The following is a 16714-nucleotide window of genomic DNA, read 5'->3' on the forward strand; positions in this document are numbered from 1 at the left end:
AGGAGCTGATAAGCTGGCATATTATGCATGGAAAATTGCACCAATTTACACTGCCCATGGATCGCTGCACAAGTTACATCACCGTGCCCATCACACAAGCATCTGTAGGAATTCTGATGGGCCATGAGCCAAGCCTTGCTCTGGGGACATAACAAGGCTGCGATTGCCTAAATGGAGTTTGTCCTTAAATAGATAACACAGCTCGGTGAGAAAAAGACATCGTAGGTCAAGCCACATTTTCAAAAAACATTTTTCGTGTACAACATAATTGAAGTAATACTGTGATGCTGAATGATGTGTAAAATCAGGATCAATGTGACAGGAATAACACTGAAAGAGGGCAGGGCAAGAGAGCTTTAACAGAAGAGTACGCAAAGTAAGAGAAGGATGCCAAGGAGGAGGAAAAAATTTATTTTTTCCTCCTCAAGTCAAGGATGAAAAGACTAGAAAAACATTTCAAAGAGACGGCGCGAATCCACCAAACTTCCACCGTCTCTCGAGAGTGGCACCGACGCCTGTGACCTCGAGCGGGAACAGCGCGGGAAACTTGGAGAGGAGCACCTCGACGTCACATGGCTGCAGAGCTGGCTCCCGGGTGTGCACGTATGACCACAGGTAGTCCAGACTGGCACCGTCCGGATGCAGATGCAGGAACATGGACACCAAACCTGATGGGGCCACAATGGGGCACTGTTATTTAAGGCGTTTAGTGCCAACAAAAAAATGCTCCAAACTCACACATTTGAAGTATGGCACGTAAAGCGTCAATTCAAAAGATGCCTACGCTTTAGACAAGACAGAGATACAGGGGAAGATTGAGAATTGAACTCATCAACAGTTGTCGAAAAGGGATAGGGTCTCTGGAGCCAATGTTATGACAAGGCTACCTTTCTTCTTGGGGGCCCTGTTGAAAACTTGTCCAAATGTTGGCTTCAGAGAGATTTCCGACACTATTGATCACCTACACTCTAGTACGTAGGAACATCATTATGACAAGCTAAAACAATTTATTGGACACTAACAAAGTAAAGCTATCACACACTTTCCTCAGGCGAATTTTTTAAGTTGTGGAAAAAGAAAAAAATGCAAAACTTGACATTGCACTAGTCATGAACTATACTCCGCCTCACTAGTCATTTGCAGAACTGTGGCAGCTGCAGGACTACTTAGCCAATAGGAAGATGGAATGCCCCTCGAGATGTGTTCATCCACACAGCACAGTCTGCTTACCACCACAGTGATTTGTGGTATACGACATGCATGCGCAAAGGTACTAAGACGTCATGTATCGCTGTAATGTATCATGTACCAAGCTAGAACAAAACTGTCTAATCCCAGCCATAATCAGATAGTTACGCCTTGAACAATATTCCACTGCCCAAGGATACTACGGCATGCATGAAGTGGCAATAGGGGGCACAGAGCAAGAAAGGACATGTTTGCTGTCTGCAAAGTGAATGCCACGTTAGCTAAGAAAATGGGTTGGCCTCTCAAGTAGAGTACGGTTTGCTGCCTCATATTTCTTAAAGGGACGAGACAAATGGAACTGCTACTGTATGAAAGTGCTCTATATGTTTTTTGGAACTCGTATTTTGAAATGGCAGTTCTCAAATCGTAGCACTGTTCATAAGTGAGTCCTTAAGCAAATTAGAAAGTAGCCTATGGCAATCTCTGCACCCAATTTAACAGTGAATAGTGCATATAAATTGGGGCAATATAGTAAATTGATGCCCTCCAAGATAGCTTACTCTCAATTGGGCAACATGTACCAGGGAGGGAAAAAAAAAAGAAAGAATTCAAGGAGCTAACTCACAGGCTAAATTTGTAACACAAATAACATGTACTCGCTTTTGTGTACGAGTTGCATAGATAACAGCATATATATGCAAAACTTCTACTTATCTAGCTTCACAAACAGACAAATCACTGATGCAAATCATGGTACGTCATGATGGTACTCACCAATCAGCTTTGCATCCTTTTCAGTGATTCTTATCCCTGCAACCTGAGTAGATGAGGACACTTCATTCCGCGAACCAGATGCTGAGCATGGTTCTCTCTCAGGGCTTGGTGTAGAGCCATTTTTGGATGACCGCAACTGTGCACACAAAGGCCACCAAGTGGCAGTTTAGCCACATTGTAACATTCAAAACACCTGTTACATGCATACTTTCCGACACCATCAACACCGATGACCATCCAAACCAATGACCATTGAAATCCACAAGAGAGAGAAAATTATTCACAGAAAGGCAGAGAAGTCAGCATGAGCTATAACTTACTCTATACTGCTACTTCATGCCGAGGAAGGGGGATAGAGAAGAAAAGGAGGGATGATGATGAAAAGAAGCATATACTATAAGTCCGTTATGTTGCAGCTTCTCTAAAGTCATGTGTCTAGCCCAGTGGCTCATGAAAAGGTTAGAGCTGCTTTATAATCACAGTTGTGCTGCTTCCATTAGTCCTAGGACCCAAAACAAGGTAATCAATTAATAGTATGTTATCAACATGAATAATTAGGGAGGTCAGCTTCTGTCATTCTTGCACATATGCAGGACAAACTAAAGACACGTGCAAAAACTTCATGGGCTACATCGTGTGACCTAGCTGAGGAAAATCAGTGGGGCTCGCAAATTTCAATGGTCTTCAGTTTCAATGGCCTTTGAGGGTCTACGCGCTATAGGGTGTAAGGCAGCCAGCTGCATCACTACCAGTTGTGACAGGAATTCAAAGGTTCAAGGGGGGTCTATGCAGCAGCTTCACTGAAAACTCTTTTTTAATTGCCAATGAGTATTTTGGTCCCGCGGAAGAACCGACTGCAAAGGTGAGCTATATGGCATTTATATACCTGTGCCTTACCAGCTGATTTATTTTATTACAAATTAAATAAAAATTACTTTGCAAAATGTGTTCAGATTGTTGAACGAGCCATGCTAGTAGGCAATGAGAGAACCTGACTGAGAGCAGAACAAATACTGCCTCCTTACTGCACAGATGCAAGCATTACATGCTTGGAATATGCATTCTGCAGGCAGGTGGAGCCATACAGTTGCTGCAGCCCAATTCGAAACCAAAAACTGAGCATAAATCCACTAGTCTGAGTGTACGTCTTGATTGAATCTACATCCACCATAAACTATCTATTCTTGATAATCCCCTTGGTATTTATTTGCAGGTACCAGTGTGCACAGACAGGGCTAACAGACTAGCAAGTAACAAGACAGATATTGATTGCATGGTAAAACACGTTGCCATTATAATTCAGAGTTTGGTCGATTGTTATATTGAAATGAATTAGAATGTCACATAGTTTTTCCTCCTAAGGCTTTGTAGTTTGTGAGAAAAATGCAGTTTTTATCCCAGTCTGTGCAAGAGCGTATTAACACTTTCATGCCAAAAAATATAATGTGAACAATGGTACATGTGGTTTCCAACCCACATGCAGTGTGCAGTACAGCGCACTGAGAAAGTGCAGACATGATTTATGTCCAACCCTAATCCACCGCAGCCATTGTTCACTGATTCTGTGCTTTAGATTTGCGAGGTGGAAGAAAATTCGTGAATGGGAACACTTGTAAATCGACAAGAAGCTACAAAGAAATCCCATATGAGATTCCATATAGATGGTAGACTGCCATGGAAAGGCATTGGTCCCGGGTTCAATTCTCGGACTGGGGCAGATTTTTCTTCAACTGCGAACCTTTTTAATGAGAATCCCGCATGCATTTTCATTATAGCTCTGTGCTACTGATGGGTTGACGACAATCATTATTTTTCAGGAATCTTTCTCCACCTTTTGATTTCCGCAGAACTAATTTGCAATATTCAGTGTCCCTACACTTTGAGTTGTCGATTACTTTGGGCTCTCTCTGTCATTTGCTGCTAGCATCCTGGTTAGCTCAGATGGAAGAGCGATTGCCTCAAAAAGGCACTGGTCCGGGTTCAATACCGAGACGAGGACGAATTTTTCATCAACTGCGCAGCTTTCTCTCTGAGAATGCCCTAAAGGTTTGCTCTACAGCTTCATGCTACAGTTAGGTCAATGATGATTACTCCCTTTCATGTCTCCGAGATGTGTCTTTCACTTCCTTCATGTGGATTTGAAACCGCAAAGGAACACAATCGAGCCTTGACATAGAGTCGAACAAACATAACAATATTCAAGTGCCAAGAAAATCCCATTGTTATAACTGGCTTGCAAGAAAAAAGCAGATGGGACAAACATTCCAACACTGTAATTCAACAGAAAGACGTACAGTCGAACCCACTTACAGCATTACTGGTTTTAACAAAACTCGATTCTAACATTGAGCGGCTGCTGCACTGTGAACTTTCGTGTGTGTTCTGTGGTGAAATAAACTGCTTACTATAATGCTCCCATGCTACATTATTGGCTATAACAATCATATCTGGTTACTGGGTATGTGAGCTAAAAAAAAAAAAGAACGCAAAATCCCAGGAAAGAAAAAGTGGGCCTTTGTGCCATGCATCCCGCACGGCATGCCTTTGTCCCATCACATCACTGGACTTGCGTGCCCTTCTCCCACCTCCTTTCCAGCCTCTCGATAATGTCCCAAGGCAAGTCAACCAAGGCGTGCCATGCGGGGTGTGTGGCGCAAAGGTGGGCGTGGCAAAGCGGCTCGCATGTGTTTCCAAAGGATTTTGCATTCTTTTACCTTTCAGCACACACACCTAGCAGCCGGATTTCATTTTTATAACCAATAACGTGGCATGAGAGCATTGCAGTAAGTGGTTTATTTAACGATAGACATATACAAAAGCTGACTGTGGATTGGTTGACTGGCTGCTCATTGTTATCCAATATACTGTTAAAATTAATATTGTTATAACAAAGTTCGACAGCAATAAACAATGGATTATCGCATTTTACGAAGTAAATATAAAATGTTTATGGCTAATATCAGCATGTAATGAATTTATGCTTACTACGAATACATATCGTATATAATGAATATATTTTTGTGTAGGATGCGACTTTGTTACGAGGCTTGACTGTACCGTGCTGCTCTCTGTCCTCCCTTCAGTGCACTGTGACAATATATGGCAGCTGCACTGTGTGTTCCTGCAAGAGAAGCAGCAGGTGTCTGCTCACTTTTTCCAGTTCTTGGAAATCCCGTGCACGCTGCTGCTGAAGGCCCTGCAAGGCTTGCTGGAGCAAGTGCAGCTGCTGGTCACGCTGCTCTTGCTCGGCCTTGAGGAGCTGCGCCTCATTGCGATATGCCTCCAGCTGGCACCGGAGGGAGTCGCACTCTTCTTGCAGGGCCAGTCGCGTCGCTGCCGCCGATTCATCTTCTGCAGCCAGAGCACTGCTGCCATCACCTTCTGCATGCAGAAGGCGACAGCACTCAAGCTTTTCGTAGAAATCAGGTACGAAAGTGGACGACTGTTTTAGCCCTCCTTATATGAAACAGCCTAGGAGACAAATGGAAAACGAAAAAATACTTTCACGGTTTCAGGTTTCACAGTGCAATAATACTCAACTGCTTCTACACAAATGGGCCTCATTATTTAACCTACCTGACAGAAACTGCGAGGACTCAATCAGTCAACTGTGAAAACTCGGTTATACCAATTCACCACAAAGGTAACCTTCTACAACCCACACAAAAAGAGAGAAAAAAGAATGAGTGTACCAGAGACAGTGGCTATATACCTGCAACGACAGGTGGAGGTCAGGCCCACTTTTAGCAAAAATGCTTTCAAAAGAGACCACAAGGGGTTCACAATGTGTGACGCGCCTCAATGTGTGACGCGCACAACCTACAATCAGGCATTGGGAAACTTAAAAAGCAGGCAACGACACTGCCAAGAACCCGTGCAGACTGGTTATCGACAGTGCAACACCGACAAAGACACGAGACTGTTGTTACCTGAGCCACTCTCCGATATCTTGGCTGCCTTTGCAGGCGGTGGCTCGTCCTCATCACTCAGATCCATCTCGTCTTCCTGGCGTTTGTCCAACACATCAGCCAAGTGCGCAGACTTGATTTCCTGCAAGGAGGGGCCAGGACATGAAATCAGGGGACAGCCATCTTTACATGAGAATTGCTTCCATGAGAGCACACGTGAGCGTAATACCAGAGCTTTTACATCTGCACAATCCTTTATCACACACACGTGAGCGTAATACCAGAGCTTGTACATCTGCACAATCCTTTATCACACCACATTGCAGTTCCTGTGCCAAGCTCAGAAGAACAAATTACGTACAGTCAGAAGATCTACACTGGGCACAACTACATCGAAAACAACTGCACCTGAACAAAGGTTTACTATGGGTACATGTACATATAGCCTGCACTTAGTAGGTAGCCATACTAAAGACAGGAGGCAGTCTTAAAATTAAAATCAGCCCAAGTTCGGGCAAACAAAATTTAAATTTTTACTGCAGCTACTTCTTTAAAAGAAATTTCCTAGCTTGTGAACTTATAGCTGCGACCGTAATACACGCCGCATAAGTGACAGCAAGTGAAAAGTTACAATATTTAATGTTCTGATATGTTTGTGCCGATTTATTTCTATATTACTGTTTACCCTCTTTACTCAATGCTCTTTCCGTGGGTCCTATAAGGTATTCTAAATAAATAAATAAGTAAATAAATAAATAAATAAATAAATAAGATTTTGAACATAGGTCTCATTTTATCATCTGTTTTGGATAACAGTGAGATATATTATGGCAGGTATAAGCTAGTAAAGTCTACAGAGACCTATAATACACAACTAGCAAGACATAGGAGTTCTATGAAACAGGGGGGCACAGTGCTAACTGCGGAGAGGCTGCCTCCCTACTCTTCAGAATACTTTTTTCTCATAATACATACTTCAAACTGTTTTCTTTAAAGGCCCTTCACATCTGCGTTTTAACTGCAAACATTAATGAAATGCAAACAAACACCGCAACTAATGCAGTCAAGCATGCTGTTAGTCAAAATATATCATAGCACCCATCTTATATGCACTATATCTTGCTATAAAATGGTTTAAAGAGGTATATGCAAAAAGAAAGGCACAAAGGTATTTCTACGAATTTTGGCATGCAGTACACATTATTGTTCCGTAGACTAAGTTAGGTTCTCACTCAACAAATGGCACATAATCTGCTGTGCCAAGTGCCCCCCATCAGTCATAAAACACCATTAAATATTGCACCTGTTCTTTAACATTTATTTTGCTCAGATATAAAAAAAATTGCCTGGTGGATAGATAGTGCAATTCCACCTGTTCAGGTGGATTACTTGAACAGCACGACATTTCTAGAACAACAAAGTCCAATTATAGTTATTTAACCGAGTTTCACAAATAAAATCTGTGCTTTGTTTAATTCAAAGCTGCAACAGCAGAATAGAAGCTGGACTATGCTGAAGTTGTCTATTTTGCAGAAACCTCAAGGCTAGCACCAATTTCCTAATTCTGTCCTGTTACACTGTTTCACCTATTGCTTCCTTGAAAAGCCTCCCTCATACACTGTGGGCAAAAGGTGTATACCAACCTATATCATGGCACATTTTAGGGAAAGATATCTCAAAACTCCTGTTAGTCTCAGGAGTAATACTAAATGGATTCCCATTAAGAAATGAGCACCTCAAGGCAATGTCAACATGTGCTTTAATATAGTTAAATGTTAATCACTGGAACGTGTTAATTATGGAATGGCATGCTGAAATTTGTGATGCAAAAAATGTCCACTTCTATAAGTAATCCAGCTGAACAGGCAGTATTGTGCATTCTGGCGTGCTATTTTTTAAAAACCTTTTCGAAATCAAACACTCATAATCTACAAGCTGCACCGTGGGTCACGAGGGATGCAGTAGTGGTGGGTGGGGGCTATGAATTAATTTTGACCACCAGGGGTTCTTTAGTGTGCACCTAAAGCACTGCGCACGAGTGTTTTTAGATTCCTCCCTCTTTGCAATGCAGCCGCGACGGCCACATTCCACAGAATAGAATGTGGCCATGGCAGCCGAGAGTTGAACCTGCAACCTCGTGTTCAACAGGAGGACACAAAAGCCACTGAGGTGCCACAGCAAACAAACAGATGGTATACCAAGCTGATCACATAACTAGAAGCTGAAGTGCCTGATGAATGTGCCTCCTGAATCTGATTGATGCATGATGCGGATGAAGGCATGTGGAAGGGGGGGCTATACATTGTGCACCCTTTTCTTATCTTTTGCTAGCACTGTTAAAAGGCACATGATATTAAATTTTTCTCTTGTTTGCTGACACAATGTCTCCGACACATTCGTGTTCGAATGCAATGCAATGTTCAAGTGAAGTTTACCTCTCTGCATTTTGTAAATTAGTTTAGCACCTTTGCATAGATAATTCCGCATTCTACGACATCACGATGTGGCGGTGCTCGACCTTCAAGGTGGTGCGGCCATCTAAAGTTTCAGTTTAATGCTGTTTTCTGACATACCAAGCTTTTTGGCAAAAGTCACCCATTTGCTTCCCCATAAGCACTCTCTACCAATCTAGTTCAACCAAACATTTTTCTCTATATTTCCCCGAAGACAAAGCAACACAACTTGCTGAATTGACAATGCCAGCACTGACATAGAAACTGCTTCAAAGGGCTTATGTGTGTTTTGATTACAGGGCTATTAACATACATGCAAATACCCAACCATGCACACTCACTGTGGAAGTCAGCAGAAGGTAATTGGCCATAGCTTACCTGATCTAGTTATGCCTTATAGGTCACACAAGGCAAATCACCTACTGCAGTGCAAGCAGTGCGTTTAGTGTAAGCACATAGGTATGCACACAAACACATACACAAAGCTTCATGCTATACACACAAGGCAGCAGATAACAAATACACATACACAAAAAAAGAAAACAAAGATAAAGAAAATCAGTTTCTGATCCTGCGATCCCTTTACTTAAAGAAGAATAATATTGTGTAAAGCATACAATGTAAATTTACTGCCAATATTGAGCTGAGCAATGCCTATAATGATCACTGCCAGATACATCTCGGGCACGATCCATTCAGACTTTCAAGGCATAGAAAAGTATATGTGATTCTAAGAGTTACTAAAGAAGTAACGCTAACGTCCCACTCAACTTAATACCTGACTTTGCACAGGGACCATACTTGTAAGCATTCTCTAATACCCTGTTATAGCATGAAAACTCTATCAAAGGTGGCCTAATGCCACCATGAATTCAGCTACCTTCTGACCATCAGAATGCATAAAAAATTTCACAACAACAATGTAGTACAATATACAAACAGCAATAACTATACTCTGTGACGGAAGGTAAGGTGTGAAAACATGGACACAAGAGAAAAGTACCAGACAACACAAACACCAGCGTTTGTGTTGTCTGGTTCTCTTGTGTCCGTGTCTACATGCCTTATCTTGTGTCACAATGAATCCCTATAACTAGCTCAACTTTCTGTGGTTCTAAACTATTCTCTATCGCTTAACATTGACAGATATCTCATGTTTTATCTTACTAGGCCAGACATTTGGACAGATTTTATTAATTTCTACAATTTTTGTTTCTAGCCTTTGATTTGCTGGGAAGATTGAAAGATACCGGAAAGAAAGTCACAAGGACTCCTTGAGTAATTTCTGAAGAAAGCAATATACTGCAAGAAATTTATGTCCTCGCTATTTTGAAACCATCCATGCAAACATAATGTTTGCAAGCTTGATTCGATGTATTGCAGAATAAACTTAACTGCCAGAAAGATCTAACTGCAGTCTATCCCACATAAACTATACCTAAAGCTTTGTCGAGCATTATCGTTAAATTTCCATATCCAGCATGGTTTTGGGCTTCTAAAAGAGTCGGGATTTCTCAAGAGAATCCCAATACCTATGACTAGGTATGTCAGGAGATCACCAGCTCCATTCTTGGTCAGTTACTTTCGGGGATCTTTTCACTTTTGCGTGATGTGACATGCAGTGTAGCAACTCCATGAAGAGGAGGACATCCTGCCCGCTGGCTTATCCAATGAATATGCATTGAAAGAGATATCCCCAAAAGTGACTGAATGAAAATGTGGCCCCAGGACTGCTTTTTTCTCCCGCTACAAAGGTCTGTCTATGTCTGTCAAGATATTTCAAAGTTTCTGCTTCTATTGGTAACCTGGGCAAACATGATATATTACGAGTCTGGTGTTAATCCAACATGCCTCACATCTACTGATCTGCATCTTATCATCACTCACATATTTTTTAAGTATCTTTCATTCTGAGGCATGATGTGCATCTGTCATGTTTTTAAGAATGCTTAAACCTTGCCCACCTTTTCATGCTATTGCTGTGTTGCATCCCTTTCTGCCTATGTGCCTTTTGACACTTTCACACTTTCAAACAGTTATTTCATGACACTACTGCCAACTGAGGCTTTACCGACCTAGGACAAGTTAGTGTTCAGCATAATCATATAGCTATGCGCACGCTTACCTCAGATTGCTTGCGCCAGGTATCAATGTTCTTGCGCTGGGCTTTGGTGAAATGGTCCCAAACCTTCTGATGACTGGCCATGGAAAATACCTTCTCAATTTGTCCCACTAAGCATCGCAGATCACAAGCAGGGAAATGGTTCATAGATGCCAGCCGCAGTGGGCAAAGAAGAGCAGGTGGGGACGTTGGGCAGGGTTGAAAGGAGAAGGGGGGGAACAGAGTGAAAATGATGTTATGAGGATAAACAAAAATGAAAGAAAAAAGAATGAATACAGAAAGATGGGGAGTGAAGTGGAGCAGAGAGAGAGAGAGAGAGAGAGAGAGACCAGGTATAAGAGGATGGCAGAAGGGTGTCTACACTTACCATCACCTCATAAGATAGGAAATTCCAACGACCAACTCTACATATACTTAAATGTTCCTCCAATCTGTTCTTCTCAACTTCAACTCCAGAACTTTCTAAATAAATTTATATATTTCAAGATGTTTCTGTGTCATTACTTCAGTGCATGTGGTTTTGTACTTTGCATTGAATGGTTGTTTCATTGCACTGCCATACATTATATTGCATGTGTCTATTTACACTAATTTTATGCTTTACTGCTAGCTCTTCTGTGCATTTGCTTTTCTTGTTGTAATTAATAATCAAGGGTGCTCCTGCCGTCTGTGACTTTTAGAACCTTGTCTGTGTATCAGATGCAAGTAGCTGACAGTATATTGAATAAATAATAATAAACTAAAAAAGCAACACAGCCTTTTGATTGAGGTAGTCACACTGCGTCAGCAATGCTCCACATAGATTCTCATTCAAAACTTTTGTAACCTGGCACTCACAGCATCTGCCCAAAGATGGCAGAATATAGACATGCCTCTCAAGCAATTCCGAAGTTGTAGGAATGGTAGAGGAGCATTATTTGAAGCACAGTGTACTTTTTCTGGCCAAGAGGCAATGCTGTCTTACATTCAATTATATTAAGTTGAGGCCTGTTTGTGGGAATGCGGGGAAAGAGAGCAGGCACTACATCGGCCCATTACCTAGAAACAAGACATGAAATGGTATGCATGTCAGTATTACATTAAATTGGTCTTTATGGTACTGCTGCAATTGTTACAACAGAGGGTTGAATATGGGTAAACAGGGGTACCAATTTGCACTATGCATAGCTGACTAATGATGGTGGTTTCTGTGCGAGTTTTGCCTGCAGTCATCCCACGTCTTAACAATTGGTAAGCACCAGAAAGACAACTGGAGCTGTTGACTACCTCGCACAACGCTATGCTTGATGTACAACCATAGGCATCACTACAATTTCCTTACTTTCATGCATGCTCTCAGCTAGAAAACAATGAAATGCTGCTGTAAGTAACGCAAATTCCAGTTGTCAATTTGGAGCAACTTTTTCTCCTTCTCGTATGATAAGAATGTCTGTTTGACTTGCTACAAAAGTCCATATGTTGTTGGTGTACAAAATAAATAAATAAATAAATAAATAAATAAATAAGAAAAGAAAAAGAACTTGCATTTATTCCTACATTTCACTGTTTGAATAAGCATGCCTTCTCACTGACAAAGAGAAACTTTTTTCTGTTTCAATCGGAGAAGGTTATGATGATTGATCACAAAGTTTTGTGCCACATAATATGTATTAACAATGAATGTCGGGACAGTGTTGCATAGAAAAGGGCAGGTTGGCCATTGCTTCAGAGGTAGTTAGCTCCAACAATTATGCTAAGGAGCTAGGATAAAACCAAGAATGAGGGTGCTACTTATCAATGTGAGAACAAAAAGAAGCCGTTCTCCATCACTTTGAAGCAGAGTGCCAATCAGCAGCACAATCCAAATCCTGTTCTGACATGAACTCTGGTATTACAATGTAGGTTGCACATTGAGTGCAACAGCACATGAAAGTCGTTTCGAGCATAGGGAAATAAAGAGCCCACTTAAGATATTATCTCGAAACAAATCATGACACAAACACTATACCTACACCAAAAGTCAGTTTAAGGTTGTCACAAACCACAAATGCCATTATACCAAGCACTAGATTTGTTAAAACCGTGAGTCTGCAACACAGTACCCGCATGTTCGCACTGTTTCTTTGCCAAAAAATATAGTATGATGGTGCGTGCTGCTCAGTTTGCATTCTTTATGTTCAGTTTATTGGCCTTTTCAGAACTGGGAAACATGCATTATGTGCCGCTTCTGTGAAGGCACCTAAAAAATGTAAAAATGTGATGAGTGTGAAATAAGTGCCTGCAGCAATGAGTGCCCCTTTACTTCAGCACCAATAATATACTATATCTTGGCTGCAATTTGACCTGCTGCTGATTTGTTGTCATTGTGTTCCTGTGTATCATGAAGCAGAATGGTTATAAAACTGGTTTTCTATTGATGGCTTACTGTACAGAAGGCAGCAAAATTAACTGACAGCAGTGCTGGCTCAGCATTTTTGTGCTTTCTTGTGCTGCTTTTTGTCTATCGGTAACCTGAAACATTAAGCGCTCACAGCAGCATATGTGGCTTCCGTATGGCCCAACAGGTCTTACGTCCCTTGTGGAAGCTTAATGTACTGCGTGAACAATGCACGCTATGTATGTGGATTCCAAGCTAATGGATGCCGCACATAACAGATATTTTACAGCAAATGGCGCGCTTTCAGTTTAGGCAGGTCACCTAATTGCATGCAGTTTATGTCCAGAACTGTGCATGCCAGTGGTTGGCTCGGTAATGCATACTCCAAATATGTTGTCTCGTTTGACAACTATCAGTGCAATGAAAATGCACCTGCATTTTTCACTTACCTTGCGACAGGTGCAGGTGCCAACATTGCTGAGCTGCCGTGCTACAGAATGCCAGTGTCATTTCACGTACTTACAAATTTTGCTGAACAGAGGTGAATTCATGCAATGTGGCTCACACAGCAACAACGTACAGTGCTGTCAGAAATACCTAAAAGCTTACTCTTACCTCTCGTTACCAACAGAAAGGAGCAAGGCCAAAGTATTATACTACAACGTCAGCAGCAAGTGCATGACTAAAGTACACTGGCTTGAAGTATGCGCATATTCTAAGCTGGTCATATCAGAACACACACAAATCATTTTTTGATGCAATGCAGCATCTACAAGCATTTCCTATTGAAAATAATTATGTGGCAGTTAGTGCAACATAGCTGCAAGAGCATTTGATCAATCTCGCCATTCCTGGCATGTCTGGGCAATCTTATGAAATTAAATTTTTAAGCTAAAAAGAAACAATAAAATGCTTCTCCAAGATGTTCAGTAGGACATAGACTGGTCGATTTTAACATGTGTGCAGTTAGTTCTCCTATACATGTGGACTGGAAAATGAACAAGTATGACTAATGATTTTCAGTTTTGTCTGATTTGATTTCAGTTTCATTTCAGTTTGATTTCATTAGACGCACTGTTTTTAGTTCCCTTCTTTTTAAAAAAAGATATGGGTCAGAGCTGATTCAATGCAACATACTGCTCTTACTGAGGAAGCACATGAGTACTAGGCTTATTTTCATGAAAAAGCAGGACGTTTTTTAATGAAAGAGTTCTACTTGTGCGTGAACCTTTAGGATGGCTGTCCCAATACCTTGCTCCTATCAACAACACTTGAATATTACTGCTGTCAAGACAACACAGACATAACTAGTACATTGTAGTTTGCACAGGACAGGCAGACAGGCAGGACATTTTTGTTTTCTTTCATCCGATAGCAATGACATTTTACATAACTTGCTGAAAGTGGGTGTTTTCCACATTTGCCAGGCAAGCTGGTCAAGCATAAATGCCAAATACATAACATACAAATCTGGCTGCAAATTGCAATCTCTGTGTAAAGTCCATGCACTAACAAGTGAGCACTGAAATGTGAAAAAATCCTTCGTTGTTACCTTAAGTATTCAGGCCCCTATAGTAAGTTCACAGCGTGTGTGAAAGAAGAACGACCACCGAACATACAACTTACGTTGGACAAGGATCCCCTGGAGCCTCTGGGCAAATAGGACGCGGGCCTTGTCCAGCGCTTCTTGGTGGTCCTGCTTCTCTTGGAGTAGGCGGCGGATGTGACCATTGGCTGTCTGCAGCATTGAGTAAAATTGGCCTGCATTGCGCTTGGTGCACTCTCCACGGTCCAACCACACCGTCAGCACTTGCACTGCCTTCTGGAAGCTTTCGTCCCCTGCAAGATAGTGCACAGTCAGCCACCTATTCTTAACTGCAGGCACAAAAGCTAAACAGTCAAAAGCTCGTGACTCCATACACATGTGCATTGTTGTCTCTTCAGAAGAGATGTTCATTTCATGATGATAAGTACACCAGAAAACGACACAAGAATATAAAAACGTGAAACTGTGTTTACCTATTGTATTTGTCATCTGTGGACTGATCATCGTGAGTTATCTTGTACCGACTGAGAAGTCTGAACGATCACAGTAAGCTGCTCTCAAGACTTCATCTACAATTTAGCATTCCAGGGACGACGCGCAGCTCAGTCACACTACAGTTACGTCATCGCAAGGAGGACATCCACATGCGCAGACTTTGTTGGTGCCCTGTAGCTGCGACTAAATCAGTATTATGTAACAGGTGTGCCACTATCTATGCAGTTCTTAATGCAGCTAAAATATTGTTAACTTCGTATGCAGTTTTTTTAAGGTTTGTTTTCCAGCCATAAATCAATACAGCTGACAAGCATAAAGCAAGGAATATGGGATCAGTTGAAAGCTTATTCCTAAAACTAAACCTTACCACAATACCCTAGGTGCAGTCAGACCACAAGGTTTACAAGTTCCACATTATTTAAGAAACCTTCTAATGTCAAATTAAATAGGTGAAGTTGAGAGAAAGAATAAATACAGAGAGCACATCCACACATTCTCTGCCACAGAGACAGAGGCGCCCCGCAGCTGTCTACCTTTCAGACGCTCAGTGAGCTGTTGGGCCTCATGGTCTGAATAATGGACCACTGGCGGCGGCGAAGGCGGCCGCAACCGCTCACGGTCCAACCGCTCGCGGTGGCGCTGTTCACGCTGCAAGGCTCGCTGGCGGCACTCCCACTCGTACTGGTCATCTCGTGCCTGTGCAAAGTCCACGTGCAGCCGTCCAGTGTGGCTAGCCTCCTCTTGGTCTCGAATTTTCATCCGGTACCCTGGACCAGTGAAATTAGCATTCAATTGATTATTGCTGAGGCGCGTCACCTCGCTGGTATGGTTGGAGGTGATAAGAGGCATACTGAATATGCAAACATGAATATCTTTTTTTTGTGTTTCTGCAGAAAGCAAACACCTTTCCTTCCACTAAGATGCTTATAAAAGAAAAGAAAAAATTGAGTAAGAGACTACCTACACTCAGGCACAATCAAAGACTTAAAATTTAAGTATACCTAACAAAAAAAGTGGACACGAATGTTATCACAGAGCGTTCTGTACTATCTTGTTCAGTATGAGCTGCAATATGTAAGCCGTGGCTGGAGTGCTCTGCCGGTCGAGTGGCACTAACATGCGACACTCTCTAGAAAAATGTTCAGAGGGTTTTGCCATTCCACCAATGCACATACCCCCTTTCTTTCCATTGTCTTCTTTCTTCGTAGAGCTATAATACACTGTTTGAAGTAGTAGCTTAGCGCAAATAAAACCACGGACACAAGGAAGACAGACAAACCACGGACAGACTTGTGTCTGTGGTTTTATTTGCGCTAAGCTACTACTTCAAATATGGACGACCAACTAGCCCAACAGTCATCTCTACTATAATACACTGGCCCACTGAGCAGCATGGACGTGCTTAGCCCTTAGCACAGAATGCTTCATCATGGCAAACTGCTGCCCTAGCTTGGTAACTATTCTGGTTTTTTTTCACTCTCCTTTTTTTTGTGTGTGATAGAGATATAGGCCTGTTCGATTCACTTGCACCATCTGAACCAGTTCACCAGGTGCTGCAGCCATTCGTTTTATTGGTACAGCAATGGTGTCCTCTGAACCACGCCATCCATTTCTAAAGGTGCAGGGCTGGTTTACAATTTTGCTGCATCCTCTCTACTGCCGGTGCATTATTAGTACTTGCAGCATGCACTAAAAACAGGGACACAGAAGAGTGATGAAACACTATTCTGTAATAATAACAACACAGATGTACCAATTCGCCCAGCTAGCTACCGTACTAAAGTTGGTGCAGACATAAAGACGCAAAGCAGTAGTGCAGCAGACGACACAGCACACGAGCACAGGCACAGTTAAAACCCCACTTGTGCACGT

General features: G+C 42.0%; 1 protein-coding gene across 4 annotated transcripts in view; it reads right to left on the reverse strand.

The window, feature by feature from the left end:
* Positions 1-390: 390 nt before the first annotated feature.
* The window catches only part of LOC135916990 (ecto-NOX disulfide-thiol exchanger 2), a 33624-nt gene continuing 17300 nt past the window's right edge, over positions 391-16714 (reverse strand). For all 4 annotated transcript variants that reach the window (XM_065450434.2, XM_065450435.2, XM_070531995.1 and 1 more), the window contains 7 exons: positions 15376-15609; positions 14428-14640; positions 10449-10555; positions 5892-6012; positions 5114-5343; positions 1963-2098; positions 391-668 (listed from right to left, as the gene is read on the reverse strand). In XM_065450434.2, the coding sequence (XP_065306506.1) occupies positions 457-668; positions 1963-2098; positions 5114-5343; positions 5892-6012; positions 10449-10555; positions 14428-14640; positions 15376-15609 (1253 nt within the window). In that variant the 3' untranslated portion in view covers positions 391-456. The remainder of the gene's footprint in view (positions 669-1962; positions 2099-5113; positions 5344-5891; positions 6013-10448; positions 10556-14427; positions 14641-15375; positions 15610-16714) is intronic.

The sequence above is a fragment of the Dermacentor albipictus genome, chromosome 1, assembly GCF_038994185.2.
Source record: "Dermacentor albipictus isolate Rhodes 1998 colony chromosome 1, USDA_Dalb.pri_finalv2, whole genome shotgun sequence".
Taxonomy (NCBI): Eukaryota; Metazoa; Arthropoda; class Arachnida; order Ixodida; family Ixodidae; genus Dermacentor; species Dermacentor albipictus.